This window comes from Mobula hypostoma, chromosome 4, assembly GCF_963921235.1.
Source record: "Mobula hypostoma chromosome 4, sMobHyp1.1, whole genome shotgun sequence".
NCBI classification, from domain to species: Eukaryota; Metazoa; Chordata; class Chondrichthyes; order Myliobatiformes; family Myliobatidae; genus Mobula; species Mobula hypostoma.
In genome coordinates, this window is record NC_086100.1 from 164,290,424 (window position 1) to 164,312,922 (window position 22,499).

The window sequence follows — 22,499 nt, forward strand, 5'->3', positions numbered from 1 at the left end:
GTGTGAATACTTAAATAAGGTCAGACCTTATCACATGTAATCCGTGCCTGAAAGCAAATCAGCAGTGACAGTCCAGCCCCAGCCGCCAGCACAAGTGAGAAAGCACATCATTTGTGCGGCTGCTGCAGGCAAGTCATACAACTTCTCTCTGTTCTTCCCCCTCTCTCCTTCCCAAATGCTTTCCATCCTTCTCTCTCTTCTCTCACTCCTTCCATGTCCTCACGTTTCTGCTTCATTTTCCCAGTTTTTCCCTTTGCTGCCTCACTATTTTTTTCTACTATTTTTGGCTTCAGTCAGTCTCTTTTACTCTGCACCTTCTCCCTGTCTTATTCGTTCTGTCCTTTTATTTTTTTCTCTCTGTCTCTCTCCCTCTCCCTGACCTCTGTTCATCTCCACTATTCTGCTCTAAATTTTCTTGCACCCCCCTTTTTTTAACACTGTCTTTCTTCCTGTAGTTTATTTATCTGCATTAGTATTTCCTCTTCTGAAATTCTCCCCTCTCTTACCTCTGCTTTAATCTCACTGCACTGTCTCCCTGTCTCTACGCCTCCAACCACCCCGGCTCACTCTCACTCATGCTCCTTCTCCCTCTCTCTCTCCTCTCTTCCCTTTCTCCTGATCCTTTTTTTTCATTTTATTGTGTCTGCACATCAACTTGGAAGCATTTTCCAAGCCAAGAGAAAACGTGCTCTGCATTTTGTATGGACTAATCAGAGACCAGGACCTGTTTAGTTGTGGCAGTGATTGACTTTTTCAGTGGGAGTTTGTACTGCCTCCTTGCTGTCCTGGATCCCTTTAGCAGACATGGGCAGGATTGGAGGAATTTGCTAGTTTTCAGTACTTTGCTTTTGGAGCCTTTTGCTGGTTGCAACAGTTAATTGGTTTGTGTTTGAGTTAAAAAATGCCATTAGGATATGTTCATCTAGAGTGCACGCTATCTGTACCGCTATGTAGTCCATACACTCCTGTATCTGAAACTAACTGTCCTCTCCGAAGACCTCACCTTGACCTGTCTACTGGGGTCCAATCTTCCAACAGCCAATTTCTAACAATCTTCTCTTCCTTACTTCCATCTCCTCAGGCTTCTGACAGAGTTCCGCACAGCGGCGGTTTAACTGATCAGTGCTCCAGCCCTTCATCAAAGCTAAAGACAGGAAGCAGGCGACACTCCAGAGGGCACCCACGTACCAAGGTGATGGTTTGGCTTGCAGATCCACGTTGGCAGGTTCCTGTGTCCCTATTTGTGCTGCTCTCTCTACACGACAGAGGTAAGTGTGCAGTCTAGTCTGCAAGCTACTGGACTTGGTCAGATGTAATTTCTGTCAGTTTGCTGAAGATTTAACATTGTGTGTTCAAAAATTGTGGCAGTCCTGATAAATGTGACCTATAATAATAATGACCATTTTTGTGTTGGGCCAGTGGGTTGTGTCTTACTGTTTTGCTCTTTAGTCCATTCAGATTCAGAGAATATGCTCTGACTGAGGGAGCTTCCTAGCTGTTTACAAGGAAGTCTTTAGCTCAGTTAAGTTATGCTTTGTCACTGCTGTTTGGCTTTCTTGTACTTACTGTTCCTCCAAAGTGAGTCCAGAAGGAATCCTGTAAGTGATCTTCAGTTTGACCTGGTGCTGATTGCAATTTCTGATTTTCATTTAATAACATAATAGTACACCATACATGGTTATAGTCAGATGGAATGTACAGTAATTCAGATAGTCTGAAAAAAACCTTCAGTGTTAAGTCTGTCTGGTCATAGCACCCCTGTGTAAAGTAGAATGTGTTGGGAAGTTGACACAGACGAAATACTACATTACCCAGATGCAGTAAATTAACCATTAGGGGCTGATTCCAGTGTCTTATAAAATGCTGATTGTATTGGCTTGTGATGTGTTTCTGTCTGATAGTGACTTCTGCCAGTTGGAAGAGAATAATATCTTTTCTTAGATATTGTAGCGTATACGTTGCAGCACAATAGATCACATTTCATAATAGCGAGTCTCGCTGAATGATGTACCACAGGCTGTGATTATATCGCATTCACTTTCAGTGCAAGTGGCAAGTGGGATGGTAGGCTGTGAACAGTAGGAGAGTGTAGCTGTACTTTGGCCTCTGAATTTTGCTGAATTCAATGCTGCTTGTATATTCCAGAGCAAACTATGTGATTAGATTGTATATATGGGTGTATATGGTATGCAAGGTGATTGCAACCACTTGAATAATATAGCCCATGCTTGACAAAACAATTAAGCTTTAATCCCACACAATGAAGGAGCAAATTGGTGTGATTTTACTTTGTAGATGTAAAATAACAGTGTTACATTTAAGCGAGATTCTGTTGGGCAGTTGTATCAGGAGCAGTAGAATGTTTCACTGCGGTGCCTCCTTCACAACTGACACGAGTTGTTTTGTGTCCTGTTGTCTATTCCGGGTAACCACAGCTGCACACAAGAGAACTTCTAATACTCCTCTTCTCCCTCCTCTTGTTCAGATAAATGTTAGAGTTGTGGAATTTTAGAGGATCAAAAGAAGCCTTTTGGCCCACAGTATCTATGCTGATTAGCTAGTACCCACCCATACTAATCACAGTTATCAGCATACTATTTTGAGGTGATTCAAGTGTTTGTCCAGATAATTCTTAAATGCTGTGAGAGTACCTGCCTCAACGCCCCTCATTTAATAGGTTCCAGATTTCAAGAAATTCTTCCTCAAGTCCCTTTCAAACTTCTCAATCATCATTTTAATCTTTGTCTTCTAGACTTCTTGTCTTCTAGATCTCTACAATGGGAGATAGAAAAGGCATGTAAAAAGGGCAATGTTGCAATAGTCGTGGGGGACTTCAATATGCAGGTAGCTTGGGAAAGTCAATTTGGATCTCAGTAGAGGGAATATTTAGAGTGACTACAAGATGGCTTGATGGCATTTTTAGAGCATCTACGAGATGGCTTTTTGGAGCAGTTTATGGTTGAGCCCACTAAAGGAATAGCAGTTCTGGATTGGGTATATCTAATGACCCAGATTTGATTAGGGAACTTAAGGTAAAGGAACCCATAGGAGACAGTGATCATAATACGATAGAGTTCACCCTGCAGTTTGAGAAGGAGAAGCTAAAATTGGATATATCAGTATAACAGTTGAGTAAAAGTAATTCAAGAGACATGAGGGAAGAGCTGGCCAAAGTTGATTGGTAGGGAACACTAACAGCGAGGATGGCAGAACTGCAATGGCTGGAGTAACTGGGAGCATCCAGAAGGTGCATCCCAAAGATGAAGTCGTATTCTAAAGGGAGAAGGAGTTAACCATAGTTGACAAGGGAAGTCAAAGACAGTGTAAAAGTAAAAGACAGGGCATATAATATAGCAACAATTAGTGGGAAGATAGAGGTTTGGGAAGCCTTTAACAGAAGGCAACTTAAAAAAAAAAAAGAGAGAAAATGAAATAAGCTAGGCAATATTATGGAAGAGGATACGAAAGTGTGATTTTGGATTTCCCAGCGGAGGGACCTTTACAGCTACTGACCCATTGGTAAACTGGTGAGGAAATAGCAGATGGAATTTAATCCTGATAAGTATGAGGTGAAGCATTTTGGGGGTCAAATAAGGGTAGGAGATTAACCATGAATGGTACAGCCCTAGAGAGTATTGAGGAGGAAAGAGATTCTTGTCCACATGTCCATCCCCCTTCTGGTCTCATCTGCTCAAGGAACACAAACACACTCACTCCTCACAAGTGAAACACTTCACCTCTTGCAACATCTTTGTAAATCACATCTTCACTCTCTTGAGTGCAAGCAATCCTTCCCATAGTAGAGTGACTAGAAATGCACACAGTACTCCTACTGCAACCAAACCATTGTTTTATAAATTTGTCCTTGCTCTTATGATCTGTACCTTGACTAATGAAGGTAGACATACTTAACCTCTGTATCTACCTGTGCTGACACCTTCAGGGACCTTTGGACATGTAAACCAGGGTCTGTCGGTTCTTCACTGCTCTCTAGGGCTGTACCATTCATGGTTAATTATTTGACCCCCAAAATGCTTCACCTCATATTTATCAGAATAAAATTCTTTCTATTTCCTCACCATTTTACCAGCGGATCAGTAGTTAGTTTAACATCAGTGCTAGGGAACGGTGCATCTGAAAACATTCCCCCTCAGTATGAACACCACCACCACCAACTCTTGTACCATCTTCATGCTTACCATTCATACCACTTACAGGTACATGCACATCTACGTCATTAATGTATGCAGCAAAAAACAAGGGTCCCAACACCACTGGTCACATGCCTCTAATCACAAAAGTAACCCTCTACCATCTCACCTTCTGCTTCTTGTTACCAGCCAGTTTTGGATCCAATTTGTCAACCTGTCTTGAATCCCAAGGGCTGTAACCTTTTGGACCAGCCTCTCATAATTTTGTATAGCATTATCAAAGGCTTTACTGAAGTTTGTTTACTCCTGTAAGTCATATCAACCACATTGCCCTAATCAATATATTTAGAAATTACTCCAAAGAACTCAATTAAAATAGTCAGGCATGATCTCCCACCAACAAATCCACGCTGATTATCCGCAATCATAACTGTTTTTCCAAATATAGATTTTTGTCCCTCATAAATCTTTCCAATAATTTCCCTACCACCGATGTTATACTAACTGGCCTATAATTACCTGGATTATCCCTGCTGCTTTTCTTGAACACAGATACCACACCTGCTGTCTTTCAGTTATCAGACATCTAATTTTTAGTGAGTTTAAAGTTAAAAAATTAAAAATGGTTTGGGTTTGTCTATGTTGAGCCTAAGTTTTAATTCAAATGTTTAGTTTAAGGATTCTGAACTGTGCCTTTTGCAAATGTAGAGGGGATAACATGTCTACATTCTTCTTGTGACCTTGTTGAAGTTGTCCTCTTACAGGGACAGGCAGAGGTTACATTGATGGATGAGCTACCCTCTGAATATCTGTATTCATTTTAACAAAAGCTGATGATTGTTTTGAGACACTGCTGAGAATTTTTTTTTACTTTTTAAAAAAAGGGCTGGTTCTTAATTTTTGTGAGTATTTAGTCTAGGATTTTCATTGAAAGTGTAGAGATTGGCATTATCTGGTGTAAAGAGGATTGCATTGTATCTCAGAGTTACTGCAAACTGAAAGCAAGGAAGCAGGAAAAATGTAAACATCTCCCCGCTGGGAAATCTGCAATGATGTCTGTTGGAATGTCTTTCAAGCACGGTTGTAGTGTATTGTTACTTTCCTGTGCTGTTTGCTGTCATCACGTTAAAATGGCTGCATGTTTAGATGAATGGTCTCTTTTGATGGGAGAACACTTGCCTCATGATCAGAAAGTTGCAGTTTGACATTAAAAGGGAGGCAGATGATCCAGTGCAACACTGCAGGAGTGTTGCACGGTTGTAGGTTCATTCATTTACAGGTGATATTCGTTCTCAGCGGAATGTAAAACAACAGCCCGGTAGAATTTTGATTAGTGGAAACTTTCTGCATTCTGTGCAGTATTTACAGATTATCCAGACATTGCTACATTGGTGGTAGAAACAGATATAGTAACATTTAGATAGGCAGATGAATAGGCAATGAATGAAGGGATATGAACCACGTGTGGGCAGATAGGATAAGTTAGCAACATAGCGCTGAAGGAACTCCACAGCATCTGCAGAGGGAAATGGATAGTTGACGTGTTGAGTTGAGATCCATCATCTGGACTTGGTCTGATTGTAGAGTGTCAACCCAAAACGTGTGTTGCTTCAGATTCAAGCATCTGCAGTGTCTTGTGCTCCAGATAGGATTGGTTAGATTTGCATCATAGCTAGCACAGATACAGTGGGCCGAAGGGCCTGTTTGTAATTGTATAACCCAGGCTGTATTATTGTGTCTACTATAATGTTTGTGGGAGCTTGCTATCCTTAAACTAGTTTCTCACGTTAGAGCAACCTTCATGATTTAAATATACTGTACCTTGTTAGCTGTACAGAAAGCTATAAAAGAAATGTGTATCTTTTTCCACTGTTTTACCACACACTCATTAATAGTTTTAATTGTAAAAAATCTGTGTCTCCCAGCTGAGGAATTCTTAGAGACATCAGCCTGAAAAGCACAAGTACTGCTGAAAATATTTTAAACATGGAACTGGATGAGAGATGATTGGTTTGTAACTGGTACTTAACCTTCAACCTCGGGTAGTTAGCATGGTGGCAAAACTCTCTCAAAAACTGCACTGGGAATTTTCGATGACGTATTTGCAGGTTGTTGAAGTAAGGTCAATGGTTGTAGTTTTTACCAAGATTGTTTCATTGAAAGATTTGAAGTTAAAGTTTTGTTCAGTGCCAGAACTGGTGCAATTTGTCTTCTATCTGTACGTGGCCTTGCACCTGCTAAGCAGTGAATGGAGTAACGCTACTTTTAACTCTTCTACGAGACATCCTTGTAAATGTATTGATGTAATGATATTAAAGGGAAACTGGGAAATTACACAGGGCAGCTGTGGAATTTAAATTCAGTTAATAATCTTGAATTTGCTGAAAACATCTAGTCTTAGTAATGCTGATATTGTAAAAAGAAAGCCATCTGGTTCACTAATGTCATTCAGGAAATCTGCTGTCTTTATCTGCATTGCCCTTTTTGTGACTCCAGACCCACTCCATATGTTTGACTCGTAACTGCCCTATAAAATAACCCAGCAGACCACTTAATTGTGTAGGTTCCAGCGACTCTCCAGAAACCTGTACCCAAATTCATGCTAGAATTTCTTGAGGGGTCTGAACGAACAGTAGACAATAAAGATTAGCTTTATTTGTCACATGTACATCAAAACATACAGTGAAATAGACCATCTGTGTCAATGACCAACACAGTCCGATGATGTACTGGAGTCTGAGTCTGCCCGCAAGTGTCGCCGGACTTTTGGCACCGAAGTGGCAGGCCCACAGCTCGCTAATCCTAACCACACATTTGTGAAATGTAGGAGTAAACTGGAGCATGTGGAGGAAACCCACGCGACCACGGGGAGAACATTCAAACTGCTTACAGAGTGCAGCGGGAATTGAATCCTGATTACTGATCACTATACCACCATGCACTGGTGTAGCGTAATTGAGAAAATATTCAGTCCCTGTTGTCAATACCCAGCAAAGCAGGGATAACCCAGAGAGTGACAAAGCAAAGGAAATTCCCTCTTCTTGCTGGGTTTTGAGCAAAGGCAAAAAAAAATGACATGGGAGGTATGACTGACATGATTGTAACAGGGTAGAATTGGGGTGACTGGCTAATTAAATAGGCTGATAGTATGAGGGATGATATGGGATGCAAATAAATGAAGCAAGAGGTAAATGCTAATGTGGGTGGTGAATATTGGTATTTCCCGCTCCATCACGGACACAACCATCAGTATTTATTGTTTATTCCTACTTGATTGTTTTTTTTGTGACAGTGTGGTGGTATTGTAGTTACTGTTGGTGAACCGAGCCTTTGTGGGGGAAAAATTTTTAAATTTTAATTTGAACTCATGTTTGTGGATCGGTGGTTCAGAACTCTGTCTGCTTGCCTGTTAACTTAACCTCTACAACCTGAATCTGACACTGAGGCAGGAGTGGTACCCGGTGAGGTGCAGCTCTCACCAGTAATTACTTACTACCTGCTTAACATGATCAATATTTTACTAATGTTCAGGATGCTTCTTGGCTAGTGTATCCTCCTGTTGGTGACTATTTCAAAGTTAATATAATCTACACTCTGGAAGACATCATCTTACAATTTGCTTACATGCTTTTTAATCAGTGAATTGAAATACGAGCATCTCAAATATCAAATAAATGTTTAATTTAACACAATGCACAATCCAATGAGATAAAATGTTGCTTTGTGTACAGATTCAGACATTTGTGTTCTGGCTAATATTTAATAGTGTGGCCGACTAAATTCCGGTGAGCAAAATTAAAGGTAGGTTAACCGTTAACATTTCATGAAATGAAGAGAAATTACCTTCGACAGGTATGGACTGAACTAGTCAGATGCAGGTGACCCATTAGGTTGGTGTCCAATACAGTTCATTTCAACCCAGTGTATTCAAGCTGTCAATTAATGTCCTTCCATCAGCTGTTGAGATTTCCTCATTTGAAAAAATTCACAGATAATTAAATGTTGAAATAATCTTCTCTGGATTTTATTGGACATTCATACATTTCTGGAAAATGTCCAGGACCTGTATATCGAGCAGCAGTCCAGCCTGTTTCCAGATTTGATAATTTTCATAAGGAATTATTTTCATCTGGATTGGATATTATTTTTATCCAATATTTCCAAAATGGCTCATTAAGTGGGCCATTTCAATTTAAAAAAAAAGAGAAAGACTTGTCCTTCAAGGCTTCCCAGGTCCTTATGATCAGTGAAATTCTTTTGCAATCACGGATATAGCGACAGAAGTTGAGCAGCCAACTTCTACACAACTGCAGAGGCACAAAATAAAAACCCAATTAGTTTATAGAAATGCAGAAATACAGAAAAAAGAATCAGAAGCAACACACAAACTGCTGGAGTAATTCTGGGTCAGGCAGTACCTATCGAGGGAAACGGACAGTCAACATTTCATGTCAAAACCCCTGTCCATTTCCGTCCGTAGATACTGCCAGACCCACTATCTCCTGCAGCAATTTATTTTTGCTCCAGATTTCAGCATCTGCAGACTCTTGTGCCGCAAAAAAACCATTCATCTCTTTGAGGTTGCTCCACCATTCAATACTACCGTCTAACTCAATTTCACATTCCTATTCTCTCACCAAATCCCTTGATATCTTTTGTGCCTAGAACTTTATGTATCCATCATTGGAATGTTGATTGAAGGATAATGAGTGTCCAGGACTTTGAGCAGAACAATCCTGCTTTTCCTTCCTTATAGTTGCTGAAGAATCACTTACGTCCACTTGGGAGAGCAGCTGGTGACTTGAGTTAGATATGCAGGTATTCAGGGTGAAATTTTGGAGTTAAACTCCTGCCAAACTCTCCCCAGATTGTAACGAGAAGTACTTTGTGAGTTTGCAGAAGAAGAGAAAAAGCACTGTTATTGTAGTATATCATGGCCGTAGTCCAGCATGTCACAGAAACCAGCCTCCCCTCCATGGACTCTTATCAGTGCCTCAGTAAAGCAGCCAACATAATCAACAGCCAAATCTCAGCCACTCTAGACAATTTCTCCTCTCCCACCTCCGGTCAAGTACAAGATACAAATGGTTGAAAGCGTAAGCAGCCTGGCTCAAGGACTATTTCTGTGCCATTGTTGTAAGACTATTTAATGGTCCCCTAGTACAATATGATGGATTCTTACCTTCACAATCTAACTGGTCATGACCTTGCACCTGCAATATGTCCGCACTGCATTTTTTCTGTAACTGTATCACTTTACTCTGCATCCCGTTGTTGTTTCTCCCTTGTACTACCTCAGTGCATGGATGTGATGAAATAATTTGAAGGGCTGACATGAAAAGCAGAGTTTTTTCACTGTCCCTTAGTAGAGTAAACCAACGTTGGCTTCCAGCGCAAACTTCACCTACATTTCAGTGCAGTGAAACCTGCTCAGATCTTTCTCCGTTAAATTCTGCTAGTTACGATAGTTCAGAATGGCATGAATATACACTTAGCATACAGAATCAGAATCAGATTTATTACCATTGACATATTTGTATGTCATGAGATTTGTTATTGTGTGGCAGCAGTGCAGTGCAAGACAAAAATTACCATAAGTGGAAAAATAAATTACAAAGTGGAATAGTTATGTGGTATTTATGGGTTCATTGACCATTCATTCTGATGTAATGGGAAAAAAAGTTGTTCCTAAGATGCTGAGTACACACCTTTGTGCTCCAGTACCTCCTCCCTGATGTTAGTAATGAGAAAGAGGAATGCCCCAGATGGTGAGGGCCTTAAATGATGAATGCCATCTTCTCGAGGCCCTGGCGTTTGAAGGTGTCCTGGATGGTGAGATGTTGTGCCCGTGACGGAGCTGGTTGAGTCTATATCACACGTTGGAAGTTCCATACCAGGCTGTGATGCAACCAGTCAGCTTTGATCTTCACTGTGCATCTGTTGAAATTAGCAATGGTGTCTGGTCACATACCAAATCTTCTCAAACTCCTAAAGAAGTATAGCCACTGGTGTGCCTTCTTCGTGATTGCATCAATGTGTTGGGCTCAGGATAGATCCCCTGAGATATTGGTTCTCAGGCTGCTCACTCTTTCCATCACCGACCCCCAAATGAGGACTGGTATCTGTTTTCCTAATCTCGTGTTGCTGAAGCCCACAATCGATTTGTTAGTCTTGCTGACGAGTGCAAGGTTGTTATTTTGACACCACTCAACCAGCCGATCTGTCTCGCTCCTGCACGCCTCCTGGTCATCATCTGAGATTCTGTCAGCAACTGTGGTGCCATCGGATGGTGTTTGAGTTCTGCTTAGCCACCTGATTGGGTGTGTAGATGGAGCAGAGCATTGGGCTAAGCGTGCATCCTTCTGGAGCAGCTGTGTTGTCAGTCAGGAGGACGTGTTATTATTGATCTGGACTGACTGTGGTCTCCTGATGACGAAGTCAAGGATCTAGTTGCAGATAGAAATATGGAAATTCTGACTCGTCTGGTATCAGCTTAATGAATCCTATCATAATGTTATTTAATGTAAGTTATGACACTTAATCCCTTCTCCCTCCATCATCCACCATCCTTGACAGCATATTCAGGTACCCACCAATCTCTGTGTAAACAACCTGCCCCCTTTACACTCTCATCCTCTAATATTAGACGTTTTGACCCAGGGAAAAGATAACCTGCTGTCTTGTGTACTCTCATAATTTTATAAAGTTCTATTAGGTGTCCCTTCATCCTCCATCATTCCAGAGAAAACAACCCAGGTTTGTCCAATCTCTTCTCATGGTACACGCATTGAAATCCAGGTAGGATCCTGGTCAACCTGTTCTGCACCCTCTCGTTCGCCTCCACGTTCTTCTAATAATGAGACAACCACAATCGAGTGCAGCCAAATCAGAGGTTTTTAAAGTTGCATCATAACTTCCTGACTCTAAATTTAGTGCCTCGAACAATCCTCTATTCTTCTATTCCACCCTATGAACTTGTGCAGTCACTTTCAGGGACTCCAAGATCCCTCTGTACATCAGTACTGTTAAGGGTCCTACTGCTAATTGTGTACTTTTCTTTTACATTTGAGATCCTAATGTCATGCACCTCACACTTGCATGCATTACACTCCATCTTACATTCCTTCCTGATATATGCAACTGATCTATATCCCGCTGTAAGACATTCCAAAATGATTTCCATCCAATGGGATAATCCGAAATGGAACTACGATTATATCATAGAGAATGTGGCCATGAATGTGTGCAGTATCAGGTCAAATGAAGGAAGTGCAAAGTGAGGGATAATTGCCTTGAAATAGGACACAGGATCTCTTACATGAAAGCTAAGGTAGGGTCCAGCTTGGTATAGTAATTGCTTCACCCAGAACATGCAAGAAAGTTGTGAACACAGCCCAGTCTATCACACAAACTAGTGTCCTTTCTATTAACTCTGTCTACGCTTTTCACTGTCTCGGGAAAGCAGTCAACATAATGAAATATCCCTCCACCCTTGTCTTTCTCTTTTCTCTTTTCCTGCCTTCCACTGGGCAAAAGATACAAAAGCTTGAGAAGACATACCACCAGGCTCGAGGACAGCTTCTATCTCATTGTAACCAAGCCTCTCATATCCTAAAAGATGAACTCTTGAACTCTCGTCATGGACTTGTACTTTATTTGTCTACCTGCATTGCACTTTCTCAATAACTGAAACACTATATTCTGTACTCTGTTTTCTTTTTTATTGTCTCAATGTACATATGTATGGCATGATCTGTCTGGATGGCATGCAAAACTAAGCTTTTCATTGTATTGCTGTACATGTGACAATAATAAATCTATGCCAGTAAACCTGTTCACATGCATTACCACCACAGGTATCAGATCAATGTTTGTGATGAGTATCAGCTATAATATTTCAGAGCATTCGAGATGCTCTGTTCCAAATACAGTATCACATCTGTTTTCCTTTCATGTCTTCCTATTATATGATAATGTGGCCCTTGAGACAGCATTGTGTGTGGTAGTTACTGGAAGGATGGTTAATAGGTAAGTTAACCCTTGCTTAGATGTGGGAACCATTGGCAAGTGTATATTAATCCATGGCAGCTCCAATGTCTCCTGTAACTCTGTGAGTGTATAGTCTGCAGAGGTATGTTTATAGTGATGGTTCAAAACTTAGCTGCACACTAGTTGCATTCTCTTCCATTAAGTATTTGTAAATTCCCTTCCTGGTTTGGAAACTTAAAAACAATAAAAATAAATTGGTCAACCTTGTCATCGGAATTTTGAATAGTATAGAACAACAGATCTGAGTAAGGATAGGAGTCTGCTGGAGGTACTCAGTAGGTCGAGTAGCATCTGAGGAGAGAGAAAAAGAGTTACTGCTTCAGTTGATGTGGGAATATTAGAAAATTAGTATACTTTATTGGATGCTACTGAACTATTTAAACAATTTAAAAGCTGCAAAAAATATTTTTGGAGGCTTGATATTCATCTTTTAAAATAGCATGCAATTGAGTGGCACCTCTGAAGTTAGCAACAATAGCAAGGGAGGAGATTGCTGGGGCCGTGAAAGAAATTTGTAAACTTTGACTGGTCACAGGTGAGATACAAAATGACTGGAGGATGGTAAGTGTGCTGCCCTAATTTAAGAAGGCAGCAGGGATAAGCTAGGTAATTACAGGGTTGTGAGTTTCAGTCAGTGGTAAGTAATGCTGAGGGATAGAATTAATCGGCCCTTGGAAAGGCATGGACTTTTATCAGGTATAGTCAATATGCTTTGTCAAGGGGAGATACTGTCTGATTAATTTGATTAAAGATTTCAAGGAGGTTGCTCAGTCTGGTGAAAAGTTCTGTCAAAGTCAAAGTTGAATTTATTGTTATCTGCACGATTCCATGTATTCACAGGTGCAATGAAACATCTCAGGCACAGCATTCATTGTATAAGCAGAATTCACAAGGAAAACATAAGCTGGACGTAAATTATGCACTATTTTACAAGAAAGAACATAATTAGAAATTTTTAAGACTTCCACTGTAGTGCAAAGTAGTTAAAGTGGTTATAGTGTGCAATAGATTGTTTGTTGTTTTTTGCTCTGCAAGAAGACATGGTCAGAAATTCTTACGCAGTCAACAGCTCCAGTATTCTCTACTCCTTCCAAAATGCAGTTAGATTGACGCTGTTGAAGACAATTGAATGGGAATGAATTTCCTAGCAAGTATTACTTGAACAAACCATTTCAACAATTAGGTTAAACTGTTCCTTTCTTGCATTTTACTGGGTAATTGGATGGTATGAACAGTTTGCTTTTTACCCAGATTTTTACTTTTCAAAGTGGCACTTACTTTTATTTCAAAATTAAACATTTTTTCATTAAAAAATTCAAAAGCATTCTTTGCATTCATTGTCTCATTCATTCTGTACTTTCATATAGACTTGACTGTGTATACATTTTACAGGGTAATTGAGTAATTGGTTTATTATTGTCATATGTATGCCAGTACAGTGTTTGCAAGGCATTCAGGCAGATCATTCCATACATAAGTATATTGAGGTGATACAAAAAGAAGAAAAAATCAGAATGTAGAATATAGTGTTACAGTCACAGAGAAAGTGCAGTTCAGATAGACAAAGTGCATGGGCCACAGCAAGGTAGACGAAGACATTAAGAGTTTATCTTCATTATGTAAGCGATTTGTTTAAGAGTCATCTAACAGTGGGATAGAAACAATCCTTGAGCCTGTGGTACATGTTCTCAAACTTTCTTATCTTCTGCCAGATTGGGTGGGAGAGGGGTGGGAGAGGTGGGAAGTAGAGAGAACGATGTACATTCTATGTATAAAGTACCATTGCCACTCATATGGCTTCTTTGCATGATACAAACATCAAGTGTTTGAGAGACTTTTACACAGGATTTGGCACTGAAATGTCTAGTGGAGGCAGGACCAGAGACTGCAATCTTCCCCTACAAGTCCTTTGCAATGGTTGCACCAAGCTTCAGTGCGTCCCTTAGATAGAAATTGTCGGGTGCTTGATTGGTCAGCAGGTTGAGAGGTGCATGGAGAAGGCAGGAGAACAAGGTTAAAAAAATCAGTCATGTTTGAATAGCAGAACTGACCAGAAGGGCTGAATGGCCTAATTTTGTTCCTATATTTTATGGACTTGTAGTCTAAGCACAGACTTCTGCAGCCTGTAATGTGTCAGGCTGCAGCGTTCTCCTATGGACATCAAACCGACATTTAATAATTTTTTCAGGGTGAATTAGAAATGATGGGGTAAGAACAGGAATGGCCAAGTTTGTCTGTCACACCATTATGTATGGTTGGGGTTTACTTGTGATCTGACACCTTTTAATCACCTTAGCACTGAATCCCTTCAAACCAGAGACTAAAAGAAACTTTAGATTTAGAAATAGCAGTCGGCTGGTCTGGACTGATTCCAATTCACCACAGAGAATTCTGAATTTCTACCACCCTCTATGCAGAGAAATGCTTCCTCATAACACTGTCTCATTCACCCCCCAGTACTTTGTTTGGGGTGTGAATTGTTTAAGTTTCCATCTCCTACTTAGAGTGGTGAATGTTCATTCATTGAAACAAAACTCCTGGTCACAGGCTGCTGGAGTGAGTAATGGAAACAATAAATGAAATTTATTTAAAGGTTGCATTGAATTATACTCATTTTCCTAAAGTTAATCTTTGCGGTCCAGCATTAGTCTGCACAATATTTTGTTGAAATTGTCAACTAAAGGATAAACTTTGAGAGGAACTCAGCAGGCCAGGCTGCATCTATGGAAGAGTAAACAGTTGATGTTTCAGGTTGAGACCCTTCTTCAGGACGGGAAAGGAAGGGGAGAAGTCAGAGTAAGAAGGTGGGGGGGGGAAGGGAAGAAGAAGTACAAGGTGGCAGGTGACCGGGAGAGCGGAAGGGGGCTGAAGTAAAGAGCTAGGGATTTGATTGGTGAAAGATACAGAATAAAGGGTTGGAGCAGGAGGCATCTGATAGGAGAGCATGGAAGAAAGGGAAGGAGGAGGAGCACCAGACAGAGGTGATGGGCAAGTGAGGAGATAAGGTGAGAGAGGGAAACAGGAATGTCGAGTGGCGAAAGGGTGGAGGGAAAAAGGCGGTTACTGGAAGTTCAAGAAATCGATGTTCATGCTATCAGGTTGGAAGCTACCCATTTGGAAAATAAGGTGTTGCTCCTCCAAACTGAGTGTGACCTCAGTGTGGCAGTGGAGGTGGTGATAGACTGACATGTTGGAACGGGAAGGAGAAGTGGAATTGAAATGGGTGGCTACAGGGAGATCCCGCTGCCCATCAGCTGCCTCTGGTCCTCCTCTCCTTCCTTTTCTTCCATGGTCTTCTATCCTCTCTGATCAGATTCCCCCTCCAGCCCTTTATCTTTTTCACCAATCAACTTCCCAGCTCTTAACTTCACCCCCTCCCCTCTGTCGGTTTCACTTATCACCTGCCATCTTGTACTTCTTCCTCGCCTCCCCCCCAACTTTTTACTCTGATTCCTCTCCTTTCTTTCCAGGCCTGAAGAAGGGTCTTGGCCTGAAACGTTGGCTGTTTACTCTTTTCCATAGATGCTGCCTGGCCTCCTGAGTTCCTCCAGTATTTTGTGTGTGTTGCTTTGGCTCTCCAGCATCTGCAGAATTGCTCGTGTTTGTAAAAGACAAACTTGGCAGTTGTTAATTTTGCTGTAAGTTCCTGATTATAACATTATAGGAAATTCTGAGCTATGACTGTTGGATAATGCTGATTTTCTTTTAATCAGTGGGATATAAACACTACCCTAAGGGCAGTATTGAATGACCATCTTTTATTGCTTTGAAACTATCAGGAGCAGGTGCTGGCCAAGGCTGATTCAATCTTGGCCTCAACTCTTCACCTCACTCTCTTCACACCCTTTGATTGCCCCATGGTTCACATTTTTGAATTGGAATAGATTTATTGTTGTCACATGTACAGAAGTACAGTGAGAAGCTTGTCTTGCATACTGTTCATATGGTTCAAACAATTGCACACTGCATTGAGGTGGTCCATGGTAAAACAATAAAAGAATGCAGAATAAAGTACAACTGCTATAGAGAAAGTGCTGTGCAGTCAGACAATAAGGTACAATGTCACGATGAGGTAGATGGTGAGATCAGGAGTCCATTCTTATCATACTAGTCAACCATTCAATAGTCTTAGAAGCTATCCTGGTGGTATGTGCTCTCAAGCTTTTGTATCTTCTATCTGATGGGTGACGGGAAAAGAGAAAATGTCCAGGGTGAATGGGATCTTTGATTATGCTGAATACTTTATTGAGGCAGTGAAAAGTATAGACGGAGTCCATGGAGGGGAGGCTGGTTCCTTTGATGTTCTGAGCTGCATCCACAACTCTCTGCAGTTCCTGCAATCATGGGCAGAGCAGATACCATACCAAGCCATGATGCACCCAGCTGGGATGCTTTCTAAAGCGCATTAATAAAGGTTGGTGAGGATTGGCGGGGATCTGTCAAATTTCTTTAGCCTCCTGAGGAAGTAGAGGTATTAGTGAACTTCCTTATCAAACTCCAGCTTGAGTATATTAAATGATTCCAAGTCCACAGATCTCTGGGATTGAAAATTCCAAATATTCAATACCCTCTGAGAGAAATAATTTCTCCTCACCTCTGTATTAAGTGAGCAACTCGTATTCCGAAACTATTCCTACTGATGCTGGATATCCAGGCCAAAGAAAGTTTCTTAGCACCCAGACTATCAAATGCCCTTAGAAGTGAATTGGACAGCACTGGACAGGCCACTTGCCCCATGATATTGAAACAAAATTGTTCACTGTACCTCAGTGCATGTGATAATAAATAATTTATGAATTTATATTCCTGTCTTGAGATGAAAGATATAGAAACAGGGGGAGCCATTTAGCCCTTCCAACCTGTTCTGCAGTCTGAATAAATATTATTGTACTGCATCATGGCTCCTTTACTCCTATAGTCATCAGCCCTACCAATGGAAGCAGCGATACCGTACCATACCCCTTCTTTACCATGTTATCCATCATGTAGCCGTTTTCAGTGAACTGTGGACTAGGGCCCAGAGATCCCAGAGTACTGAGTTATACAACAAGGGATAAGGATGCATGATCCAAACCAAATGGGTAGACTTCTTAAACACAAACATGAGAAAATCTGCAAATGCTGGAAATTCAAGCAACACACACACACACACACAAAGTGCTGGTGGAACGCAGCAGGCCAGGCAGCATCTATAGGAAGAAGTACAGATGACATTTCGCGTCCTGCTGAGGGGTCTCAACCCGAAACGTCGACTGTACTTCTTCCTACAGATGCTGCCTGGCCTGCTGCGTTCCACCAGCACTTTGTGTGTGTTGCTTGAGTAAAATTCTTATCTACTTCAATAAGATTACCTAAAACTCTTCTATAATCCATTGAGGCAACACACATCCAAGTTGCTGACGAAGGGTCTCGGCCCGAAATGTCGACTGTACCTCTTCCTAGAGATGCTGCCCGGCCTGTTGCGTTCACCAGCAACTTTGATGTGTGTCGCTTGAATTTCCAGCATCTGCAGAATTCCTCGTGTTTGTATAATCCATTGAGTATTGCTCTAACCTGCTCAACTATTTTTCGATCAAAATCCCTTCAGCCTGGGAATTAGCTGAGTGAATCTTCTCTCCAATGTCTTCAATGCAAGTACACCCTTTAATAGTTACTAAAGCTAGGCACAATTCTTCAGGTGTGGTCTCACTTGCATGCTGCAATGTTAACATTGAACACATTTCTTACATTTACATTCCATATGCTTTGCAATAAAGGTCAGTGTTCCATTTGCCTTCCTAATTGCATGCAATCCCTGTATGCCAATTGATTGTGCTTATGTAGTAGAAACCTGCAGTACCACCTAATTAAGAGATCACTTTCCACTCAAATTATAATAATAATAATTTGCTTTAAAATTCTTCATTCCATGGTGGAAAAACCTCACACTTCCCCACATTATATCCTGCCTGCCAGTCAGAGGTACACTCTTTTAAGGTGAGTGGAGGAAAGTTGGGGGAGAATCAGAGGCAGTGTTTTTACATAGAAAGTGGTCAGTGCCTAGAATCCAATGCCAGGAGTGGTGGAAGACGCTGGTACAATAAGGGCATTAAAAAGACTGTTGGATAGGCACGAAGATGAAAGAAAAATGGAGAATTATGGGTTATTTAGGAGGGAAAGATTAGATCGATCATGTACGGCTTAAAAGATCAGCACACATCGTGGGCCAAAAGGTTTAATCTTTCACTGCACGTGCAGACAGGTATGTAATTTTGCATATGACAAACTTGGCTTTGACTATGATTTTATATGAATAAAATATTCCATATTGGATCTTGTCCACAGATTGGTTCCCGTCCATCTGAACATCACATTTTTGGATCAGTATTAGGGAAAGAACGGTGTTATTTTTGTAAACCCTGGCTTAGTGGGCATTCGTCTTGCCTCTCAGTTAAAATTTTGTGTGTTCAAGAGCACAAGAGTTCAGGCTGATGCAGCGTACGAGTACAGATGCACTACCTTCTACGTGAAACATTCAACTGAGGATCCATCTGCCCTCAGATGATGTCAATGATCTCGTGAAACATGTATCCTAAGGATAATATTTTTCTCCCAGTCAAATTATCTGGTCAACACTGCATTACAAATTGTGGGAGCTTGCTGTGTACAGATTAACTTCTGTGCCACCAATGTCATAACACCGAATTAACTTCGCTAAATAATTTATTAGCCAAAAAGTTCCCTAGGATCCAAAGTCAGGTTAAAAAAAAGATTGAAATGTTTTTCGTTCTACTCTTAACCTCTCATGTACTTCACTGTTGATCCCCTTATTGCTCACTGTGCTACACTTTCTCTAGAACCGCAACACTATACTCTGTATTCTGCTTTCTTTTTATTAGGATGGCAAGCAAAACAAAATGTTTTTACAGTACCTTAGTATATGTGAATGAATTCTGGTCACCCAGTTATAGGAAGGATATAGAGGCTTTGGAGAAGGTGCAGAAGAGGTTTACCGGGCATGCTGCCTGGATTAGGGCGCATGTGTTACGAGCAGAGGTTGGACAAACTTGTACTGTTTTCTGTGGAGCTGCAGAGGCTGAGGCAAGACCTGATAGAAATATATAAAATTATAAGACGTGGTTAAACACCTAGTATCTTTACATTGGGATTCAAATGTCTGCTACTAGACATTTAAGGTGAGAGGGAGAAAGTTTAAAGGAGATGTTCTGGGCAAGTTTTTTTTACACAGAGGATGGTGGGTGCCAGATGTGGTGGTGGAGGCAAATAGGATAGAGGTGTTTATGTCTGTCTTAGGAAGCAGTCAGAGAATTGAGGTATATGGACCATGTGTAGGCAGAAGGGATTAGTTTAGTTAGCAGTTTAGTTAGTGTGGCAAAATATCGTAGGCCAAAGGGCATTTTTCTGTGCTATACTCTTTTACGTTCTATGTGACAATAATAAACCAAAAGCAATAGCACATTTCATTTGGCTTTCTCTGCCTTCTCGTGATTCTTGATTTACAGTGATCTGCATGGGAGGCTCTGCACTCTTTAATTTTGCTGTGAGTCACTTTAAATCAAAGCACGCCGGTTGGAAGATGCAGCGGCTACGAAACAATGGACGCAGCCCTGCCTGAGTGAGCGATAGCTTCCATACGAGCAAGTGGCACTCTCAGTGTGGTTGTCAGGGAGACTGTGACCCCAGTCTAGTGCCTCATTCAGCGAACACGGTGGGAGGTACCGTTAGCAACTGCACTCTGAAGTGATGGGATGCGCCTAAGAATCCCTCATTGGAACGACTACTTGTTTTCAGTCTGAGGAGGAGCCAAGTGGAGATCACACGTTTCCCACAGGAACCAAGGAGAACCTCCAGCCTTGCCGTTCTGTTTATTAGAGCCCTTTATTTCAATGTTCTTGTTTGATGGATGGCAGCTTAAATAATCTTGCCTCCTAATCACTCACTCTCTCTCTCTCTCTCTCTCTCTTCACTCTTGGCTGGACAATGACTCCCTGCTCGGTCAGCTATACAGCCAAGTGAAACGCTGGATAGGAACTTGGGAAAGCAAGCAAGCCTTTGTCTTTGGAGCTTTCCCAAAACCCAGTGGGATCATGCCTGATCTGTGACCTGCCTCCGCAGCCCCACCCTTTCCCAATGAGCCTTAATACCATTGGTTACGGAACATCTGTCAGTCTCAGATTCAGTTACAATTGACCAGGAATTTATTGCCTTTCGCAGAAAAGGATTTCTAAATTTCTGCCACTCTCTACTTCCTAAGGAGCCTAAAGTAGTTAGGCATGTCCCCTTAGACTCTCGCCAATTTTTGTAGATGCACTATAGAGGGCATCCTATCTGGATATATCACGGCTTGGTTTGGCAACTTCAAAGAGCCGTGAGCGCATCTCAGCACATCACAGAACCAGCCTCTCGTCTGCAGACTCTGTCTGCACTTCTCGCTGTCTCAGTAATGCAGCCAACACACTGCAGGAAGACTGCACACAGACCACTCATTCTCCCTTCTCCCCCCTCTCATTGGGTAGAAACTAGAAAAGCCTGAAAGCACGTATCACCTGGCTCAAGGATAGCTTCTATTTCATAGTATAAGATTATTGAACAGCCCCCTGTTACGTTAAGATGGATCTCCCAATCTCCCTCATTACGACCATGCACCTTTTGCCTGCATGCACTGCACTGTCTTTTAACTGTTAGCCCCGTTTTCTCAGGTACCATCTCAATGGACTGATGTGATGCAATAATCTGTATGGATGGCATGCAAAACAGAGTTTGTCACTATACCTCAGTACATGTGACAACAATAAATCATTTTTCCAATATGGATTTGCAACCTAATTTTACTCTCTGAACGCACAACTCCCCAAGAGGAAGAAGGATCTCCTTCCACCCAGTCACCTTTCCTTAACGGAAACATGAGAGACTGCAGATGCTGGAATCTTGAGCAACACACAAGATGCTGGAGCAGCGACTGTCTATTGCAGCCCACAGAAACTGCCTAACCTGCTGAGTTCCTCCAGCATCTTGTTCATTGTCTCACTTCCGTTAATTAATGCCTTGTAAAGCCAATAAAATCATCCTTGGCCTTCTAAATTCCAGGAGATGTTTAAGCTGGACCAGCCTAATGAACATTGTGATTACCAAAGCAGTTCAGAAGCTGAGTTTTGTGTGGTGAGTGACTCACCTCCTAACAGTCCGAGGCCTTCCCTCAACCACAAGGCACTAGTCAGGAGTGTGATGGAACACTCTCCACTTGTCTAGAGGAGTGCAGTTCCAACAACTGGAAGATCGCCACCATCCAGAATATCTGAAGGAATCAAAATCCAGAGGACATGGTGAGAGGAGAAAGATTTTAAAAGATCCAAGGGACAACTTCTTCACATGGAGGGTGATGTGCATATGGACTAAACCGCCAGAGGAAGTGGTTGAAGTAGGTGTAATAACAGCATTTAAAAAAGCGAGTACATTGGATAGGAAAGGTTTAGATGGATATGGACAAAATGTGGGAACCTTGGTCGGTATGGATGATTGGACCAAATGACTATTTCCTTGCTGATTTAATCTCTGAGTCTGAGACTAAACAGCCGCTTGGCATTCCCTCCATCACCGGTGCACAATAGGTACAATGTTTGTGTACCTGTAAAAGATGCACTGCAATTACATGCCCAGGCAGCGCCTCTCAATCCAAACACAGGGACATATGACACAAAGAAGCAGCAGCTCCTGCAAGTTACCCTTCCAGTCACAGCCCATTCTAACTGGAAACTAGTTACCTGGTTCTAGCAAGCACAAAGGAAGCCAGATATGCCGGTTGTGCATGCAGCCTGTTAGTGTCGCTCCGTCTAGTTTTCTTACTTTTCTTACTTTTTAAACTTTTTTAACTTACGTTATTTGTTGTATTTTTTCATAATTTACATATTACTATTTAATTATTTATGGTTTTATTACTATTTAGTTATTTATGGTGCAACTGTAACAAAAACCAATTTCCCTCAGGATCAATAAAGTATGACTATGACCATATAAAGTCCTGGAACTCCCTCCTCAGTGGTGTCCATGAAGTATTGCCACAACACACAGAAGCACTTAGCAAGTAGAACATAGAACAGCACAAGATAGGAATAGGCCCTTCAGTTTATCTTGTCTGTGCCTTGCCTGATGCCAGATTCCACTAATCTCTTCACCGGCACGTAATCCGTATCTCTCCATTCTCCGTATATTCATAAAACATAGAATAGTAAAGTACAGTATGGGCCCTGCAGCCCAAGATGTTGTGCCAACCTCGATAAACCTACTCCACTATCAATCTAA

The 22,499-nt window shown here is 41.4% G+C and overlaps 1 protein-coding gene across 10 annotated transcripts in view; it reads left to right on the forward strand.

Annotated features, from left to right (window-relative positions):
* The window catches only part of bmpr1ba (bone morphogenetic protein receptor, type IBa), a 602,440-nt gene that overhangs the window by 426,541 nt on the left and 153,400 nt on the right, over nt 1–22,499 (forward strand). For 9 of the 10 annotated variants that reach the window (XM_063046872.1, XM_063046868.1, XM_063046873.1 and 6 more), the window contains one exon: nt 1,082–1,268. In XM_063046872.1, the coding sequence (XP_062902942.1) occupies nt 1,196–1,268 (73 nt within the window). In that variant the 5' untranslated portion in view covers nt 1,082–1,195. Of the gene's footprint in view, nt 1–864; nt 1,269–22,499 lie in introns of those variants that run through there. The other variant, XM_063046866.1, reaches the window with a different exon arrangement.